The 8,184-nt window shown below is 33.7% G+C and overlaps 1 protein-coding gene across 1 annotated transcript; it reads left to right on the forward strand.

Annotated features, from left to right (window-relative positions):
- The first annotated feature begins 270 nt into the window (after positions 1-270).
- LOC127283039 (histone-lysine N-methyltransferase, H3 lysine-79 specific-like) lies at positions 271-5,178 on the forward strand. Its single transcript, XM_051307692.1, is given in 4 exon segments — positions 271-423; positions 3,596-3,717; positions 4,619-4,899; positions 5,033-5,178. Coding segments are annotated over 4 exon segments (702 nt in total).
- The last annotated feature ends 3,006 nt before the right edge of the window (positions 5,179-8,184 follow it).

Raw genomic sequence — 8,184 nt, forward strand, 5'->3', positions numbered from 1 at the left:
TACTATGGCAACGGTTGCTACGGTACCAGGTATCATAACAACAGTTAATATGGTACAGTTACCGTGGCAATCGTTGCTACGGTACCAGGTATCATTACAACGGTTGTTACCATATCAGGTTTCATAGCAACGGTTACTATGGTACAGTTACCATGGCAACGGTTGCTATGGTACCAGGTATCATAACAACGGTTCATATGGTACAGTTACCATGGCAACGGTTGCTACCGTAACAGGTTTCATAGAAACGGTAACTATGGTACAGTTACCATGGCAACGATTGCTACAATGCCAGGTATCATAACAACGGTTGCTATGGTACCAGGTTTCATAGGAACGGTTGCTATGGTAAAAGGTATCATAGCAATGGTTTCTATGGTCACAGGTTTTATAGCAACGGTTACCGTGGCAACCGTTGCTACGGTAATAGGGGCTTCATAACAACGGTTGCTATGGTAACAGGTGTCATAGCAATGGTTGCTATGGTCGTGATTACCATGGCAACGGTTACTGTAATAGCCGTTACAGATATCGGTACCATTTTTTCAAATAAAATTTTGAAAAAAATTGTTGTTTCTTTTTCTGATGTTACAGATCCATCCTTTATATTTCCTTTGGGCATTCTTTTCTTTTGAACATTTCTTTTTTTCTACCTTTTTTTCTTAAATTTGTCCCTTTTTGTGTATTCTTGTTCTTTCGCTTTCTAGAAGGTTCCTTCCTTTTTCTGTTTTCTTTTTTCCTTTATCTGAAATTTTTTGTTTATTTTTCCTTTTTATAATATATTTTTCTTAAATTTTTTTTATCGATCTTACAGTATTTTTTCTTGATTCTCTTTTTACAAATATTATTTTCTCGGCAATTTGATTTTTTTTTTTTGTCAAAGCGGTAAAGAGAAAAATTAGAAAATAGCAATAATTTTCTTTTGTATTTATAATATGTATATATATATATTTTTTTTGAAATGATTGTTATGTGTGCGGTTGCATATAAATTTCAGATGTAAATGGAGTTCATTTCAGGTGAGATTATTTCGAAAAAGTATCTCGCATGTGCTATATAGTAGCACACACAGTGGGGACTTTTACAATCGTTACAGATCTTTTGCCGAGCGACCCATACTGAGAGAAAGAGAGTGAGAGCATATAAGCAGTAGGCACATGCGATCTTATGGTAGTCGCCATATAAGACATGTATTTGTAATGGCAATGGTTTGAGAGGCAGTCGAACGCGAGACGCCGAGGTCGCGACATCGTGACCACGGTCAGCCCCTGATTTACATATTGTCCACCGTTCAAACCAGAGTCACGTTTTTTTTTTTTTTGTTTTTTTTTGTCTTTTCTTTGGAATGCCATATAACCAAGATGAAAAGGAGGGGAGAGGGTGAGTTGGTTGGAGAGAAGAATCTCCATCCGCTCGTAATAGCGTCCAAGATCCCCAGACGTTCTGACTATCCAAAGAACCACCAACGTCGATCTTTTTATATGTTACGAAGCTTCGCAGGAGAGAAGGCGTCGGATAATGCATCCTCATTTCTCTATTATATAGAAAACAAGAGCAACTAGACAATTCTCGCCTTAATTTTTTTTTTAACGAAAAAACTTTTTGTTATATAATTTCATAATTTAGCCAATAATTTTTTAAAGGTACATAAAAAAAGAAAATTTTAAATGCGATTATAGACGAATTGTCTGTGTATATTCAGGGACGAAAATAATTTTTTTTTTTTTTTTGTTTCCTGTCAAGTTGAAAGGAGAATTTTTGGGTTTGACAATTCGGTGCGCATACCGATCTTTTACGAGAGAGAGAGAGAGAGAGAGAGAGAGAGAGAGAGAGAGAGAGAGAGAGAGAGAGAGAGAGAGAGAGAGAGAGAGAGAGAGAGAGAGAGAGAGAGAGAGAGAGAGAGAGAGAGAGAGAGAGAGAGAGAGAGAGAGAGAGAGAGGGAAAAGCGACTGTAAGCAAACAATGCTGCAATAATAAACTTGGCAGGTTGAGGCGTTAAGGATCGCCTCAGGTGTGTTTGATGCTGGACCAGGTAACACTTGCACCTGACACCACAGACACTGTCCTAAATCACTTGAGATCGAAAATTATTTTACAACTTTACAAGGCTATTTTAACAGTGATCTTTTAACAGTTTTGAAATGCTTTTAAATTTCCCTTCTTCTTCCACGTTACTGGAGTTTTAAACTCCCAGACAACAAGACGAAGGACCTTCTTTTATATAATAAAGAATCTAAAGGATTTAAACTTTTTTTTTTTACTCTTTTTCACAATAGTTTAAGTATTGTTATACAAAAAAAAATATTTTTCAATTAATTAATACATTAAAATAGTTATTAGTTATTCATTAAAATAGTTTTGTTACATAATTGCTTTTGTCGAAAAATTAGCATAATTACTTTGCCGGATAACTTAAAAAAAAAAAAAGATCAAAGTAAAGTGCGGGTGGTCAAAATTTTTCTATGGTATGCGCTCACACAGGATTGGAATTTGATGTGAATTCCGGGAGTGAGAAAATCGCAATGATTATATAAAAGAATTTTCAATTTCCTGTCGTTATAGGTTTTTTTTTACAGTCATCAAAAATATAAATTTCAATCCTTCTAAGAATCATATTACAATATTAAACAATATAAGTGACTCAAATTTTCATAGAAACACACACACACACACATCGTGCAACAATAATTTCGGTAGATAGTCAAAGAGAGAGAGAAATCTATGAAATATATATATATTCAAAATTATAATTTTAATAATAATATTTAAGCGACCAAAATAATAACTCATCGAAGATATTTGAGTCATAGAAAAATGGATCCAGAACCGTGAGAGATTCAAAGCGGAAATCCTGGAATGTGCGTTCGCTAAAGATGTGGTATTTTTTTTTATATGGATTTATCCCTTTCGATTATACTGCACATATTTTTGCCAGTAACAATCATAAAGAAGAAGAATAATATGAGAAAAGAAAAGAAACAAAAAGAACGAGAAGAGGAACAAGAATGAGGAAAAAGAAAAAAATTACAAGAATAGAAATAAGAAGAGGAACATGAGAAACAAGAAGAAGAACAGAAATAAGTAGAGGGACAAGAAGAAGGACAAGGAGGGCAAAAAAAATACCAAGAGGAACAAGAAAAAAGAAGAGGAACAAGAGAAACAAGAAGAAGAACAAAAATAAGTAGAGGAACAAGAAGAAGGACAAGGATAACAAAGAAAAAAATAATAAGAGGAACAAGAAAAAAGAAGAGAGACGAAAGAAGAGGAACAAGAGAAACAAGAAGAAGGACAAAACTAAGTAGAGGAACAAGAAGAAGGACAAGGATAATAAAGAAAAAAATAACAAGAGTAACAAGAAAAAAGAAGAGAGACGAAAGAAGAGTAACAAGAACAACAATAAATAAAGGAACAAGAAGAAGGACAAGGATAACAAAGAAAAAATGACAAGAAAAAGAAGAACAACAACAAGAAAAAAAATAGAAATAAGAAGAAAAACAAAAGGAACGAGAAGAAGAATAAGGACAACAAAAAAATAAAAAGAGGCACAAGAACAACAACAAAAATAGAAATAATAAGAGGAACAAGAAAAAAGAAGAGAAACGATTGGAACAAGAAGAGTAACAAGATCAAAAGCAAGAGGAAGAACAAGAACAAAAATAAATAGAGGAACAAAAATAAGAACAAGAGGAACAACAAGAATAACAAGAACAAAAATAAGTAGAGGAACTAGATAAAGAACAAGAGGAACAAGAAGAATAATAAGAACGAAAAAAAGAGGAGGAACGACAGGAACAAGATAAGTAACAAGAATAACAAGAACAAAAACAATAACAGAGGAACAAGGATATTAAAGAAAAAAAATAACAAGAAGAACAAGAACAATAACAAAAATAGAAATAAGAAGAGAAACAAGAAAAAAAAAGAGAAACGCATGGAACAAGAAGAGTAACAAGATCAAAAGCAAGAGGAAGAACAAGAACAAAAATAAATAGAGGAACAAAAATAAGAACTAGAGGAACAACAAGAATAACAAGAACAAAAATAAGTAGAGGAACTAGATGAAGAACAAGAGGAACATAAGAATAATAAGAACGAAAAAAAGAGGCGGAACGACGAAAATAAGATAAGTAACAAGCATAACAAGAACAAAAACAATAACAGAGGAAAAGGATATCAAAGAAAAAAAATAACAAGAAGAACAATAACAAAAATAGAAATAACAAGAGGAACAAGAAAAAAGAAGAGAAACGAAAGGAACAAGAAGCAGAGTAATAAGAATAACAAGAACAAAACAAGGAGAGGAACAAGAAGAGTAACAAGAATAACAAGAACAAAAACAAGGAGAGGAACAAGAAGAGTAACAAGAATAGCAAGATCAAAAACAAGAAGAGAAACAAGAACAAAAATAAGTAGAGGAACAAGAACAGAAATGAGTAGAGGAACAAAAATAACAAGATCAAAAACAAGAAGATGAAGAACAGAAATAAGTAGAAGAACAAGAAGAGTAACAAGAATAACAAGAACAAAAACAAGGAGAGGAACAAGAAGAGTAACAAGAATAACAAGAACAAAACAAGGAGAGGAACAACAAGAGCAACAAGAATAACAAAAAAACCAGAGGAACAAAAAAAAAGAAAAGAAACGAAGGGAACAAGAAGAGTAACAAGAATAACAAGAACAAAATCAAGGAGAGGAACAAGAAGAGTAACAAGAATAACAAGAACAAAAGAAGGAGAGGAACAAGAAGAGCAACAAGAATAACAAAAAAACCAGAGGAACAAGAAAAAAGAAGAGAAACGAAGGGAACAAGAAGAGGAACAAGAATAGCAAGATCAAAAACAAGAAGAGAAACAAGAACAAAAATAAGTAGAGGAACAAGAAGAACAAGAACAGAAATGAGTAGAGGAACAAAAATAACAAGATCAAAAACAAGAAGATGAAGAACAGAAATAAGTAGAAGAACAAGAAGAGTAATAAGAATAACAAGAACAAAAACAAGGAGAGGAACAAGAAGAGTAACAAGAATAACAAGAACAAAACAAGGAGAGGAACAAGAAGAGCAACAAGAATAACAAAAAAAACCAGAGGAACAAGAAAAAAGAAGAGAAACGAAGGGAACAAAAAGAATAACAAGAATAGCAAGATCAAAAACAAGAAGAGAAACAAGAACAAAAATAAGTAGAGGAACAAGAAGAACAAGAACAGAAATGAGTAGAGGAACAAAAACAAGAGGACAAGATTAACAACAAGATATTTGACAAGAATGTTAAGAAAATTTGAAACCTACACAAAGAAAAATTGTACAAATTATCTTGCATCATGTCTAACAAACCGCAAAACATGCGGCGAAATGAAGTATACTCAAAAGCAATGTATTCGTGTTGCTTCGCCTTCCGACCGCAGTCAGGCACGAGGCCCATGTTGATGATGCCTTGTTAATCCGCGAAACGACCGTCAGGAATCCCAAAGAGCATGTCGTATTAGAACCTAGTGGGTCCCCTCAAAGGCCGCGTTCGCCATGAACTATATGGAGTCCCAACACACACACACACACCCACAGCAGATATACCCAATTGGATATCTACACTGTCGGTGTGTGACCATTGGTGCAAAACAGGAACATGATGAAATAACTGTCTCATCACTTCTTGTTGTATATCCCATTATCGTTTCATCGGTCGTTATTGCTCATACTATATATGAAAACTGACACGATTTAAAGAAAAAAATCTCCAAAATTATTTTTAATTTAATTCTTTTTGTCCCATCATAATTCTTTTATCATTGGGGTATTAAATTTTAATATTGTACTAAAAAAAAAGAAGTGTCTTACAAGTTATTACAAAGAAGAGGAACTCTTCGATAAAGAACAATTAATGAAAAAAAAAAAATTCTTGTTCTAAAATGTTTAGGAACAAAACCCAAATGTTATCGAAAAAAAGTAATTGCAAAGAAACAAAAAAGAAGATAATAGTTAAGACAAAGTAACGAATAATGGCAAAATAAAGAGCTGACGATGCAATCATGTGGAGAGGGGAAAAAAATGGAGAAGTGGCAGGAATTTGTGATGGACCACAGTCGAAGATGTCTATATGGGAAGGAGCAATGAAAAAAGATGGAATGAGGTAGTACACGTTTGTCTGTGGTATTTTTGGCAAGAGGGATTATAAGGGAAGATGGGGGTGAAGTATGCAGAGTCGAGGTGAAGAGACCTCGTCTCGGGAGAGAGGCGGCGGGATGAAACGAGATCACCCGCACGTGGGAAAGTGCGAGGTTCGACCGTAGGGGGTCTTGTTCCTGTTCTATCCTGCCTCTCTCAATCGTCTCTTCATCTCTTTCATTCCCTCTCTCTCTCTCCCTCTCTCTCTCTCTCTCTCTCTCTCTCTCTCTGTCTTTTGCGCTCACCTTCCCTTTCAACTGGCTCACTTCTTTTCTTTTCTATCCTTTAAGCACACACTGTGTCCCAACACAACACGGATTCGTATTTCTTTTCGACCGTCGCCACTTATTTGTACCAAAAATTCTTCGCACAACAATCATCATATATAGCTTCATCCTATAAAACTAAATAGCTCCTAACTTCTGTGTGTTCGCCACGTTATTAATCAAAATTATATATATATGATAAATTTTTTGTTTTATGACTATATTGTATAATATATTACTTTTTTAATAGATTGTATTAGAAATAATTTCTAACTAATTGTAATAAATTATTAATTTGTAAAATTATTTTTACTAGTAGATGCGGAAAAAAAAGAATTAACAATAGATTTTAATATTTTTGATCCATGAAAAAAGAACAATTGATTTCTTAATTCGAACACGGAGACCAAATTTTCTGTGCTATCTACAAACTGCAGTTGTAATGACTACAAAACAGATTTTGGAACATACACAAATCGGATTTGTGAACAAAATAAATATTTTGGCTCACGCACAAATTTTTTTTGTGAAAAAACAGATTATTTTGTGATTTACCCAAACATGCTTGTTGGAAACACTATTTTTTTGCAGTTTTTACAATTTGTCTATTCTAAAATTGGAGTTGTGGTTGCCACTTAACAAATAGTTTGGTTGCTTAAATACCAACAAAATTTTGTTGTTGGCCCAACCAAATTTTGGTTACATTTTTCTCAGTGTAATAGTAATTGGCACAACCAAATAGAAATAAATAAATAAATTTTGTTGCCGCAAATTTCGTTAAGCACAACCAAAATTTTGATTCCAATATCAAAATGTTTTGTTGTCAACAAAAAATTTTTTCTCTATTTATTCTACAGCCACTACTAGGTAATAAAAATCTATTAAAATTAATTTAAAATAGTATAGTGTAATTTGAAAATTTTTTTTAAGAAACAAATACATTTTTCATTACTTTTTTTTTTTTTTATTGTCCAACGAGGCGTGGATTATGCGCGCATATACATCAAAAGAAGATCCCCGTCTTAAAAAAAAAAAAAAAATCCGGGTCTCTATTTAATGCTCGCATATTTGTATTCCGACATCTCCGATTACTGATGGGGACCGATGAATAACAGGTCCCAACAGACCGCACACCAAAAACAATAATACTCGTGCGCAAAAAGGATTGCTTTAATTTTTCCGACACCTATGTCAAATATATCACAGTAAGAATGATAATATATTAAAGGATGCTGCACGAATCTCTGTTGCATCGAAAAAGAATACAAAACCCTTTCCTTCTCACTCAACAAAAAAATATATGTCACACATTTGTGAGAAATATTTATAATATCCAAAAATTGTAATCAAATACGAGAAAGAAGGAAACAAAGAGGATCTTTTTTTTTATGGACCAACAATTTTAGAATCGAGTTCAACTTTTGTTTTTTTTTTTATATGCGGCTTCTTCTTTCACCGCAAACGATTTTTTTGGCGGATGAGAATCGAGCTCGCTAATTGAAGAGAGAACGATAGGTGCGCGTTCAGGCTTAATTCCTCTTCTCTTTCAAATAAGTGCCTCTTTATAGTGTTTCCACATACATATATACACACATATATATATACCAAGGATCGTCCTCGAACGACTCTTCTCTATCGGTCGCACTTTGGGTGGCGAGAGAATCTCGTTTCTCGTTAGTCCTTAAAGCCGTGTGGTGGTTGGGAGTCCAAAAGAGATCTCAGGAGCATGATATCAACCGTTCTCTTGGGTGGAACTCA

This window comes from Leptopilina boulardi, unplaced genomic scaffold, assembly GCF_019393585.1.
Source record: "Leptopilina boulardi isolate dan_hultmark-lab unplaced genomic scaffold, ZJU_Lbou_2.1 LbouV2_305, whole genome shotgun sequence".
NCBI lineage: Eukaryota > Metazoa > Arthropoda > Insecta > Hymenoptera > Figitidae > Leptopilina > Leptopilina boulardi.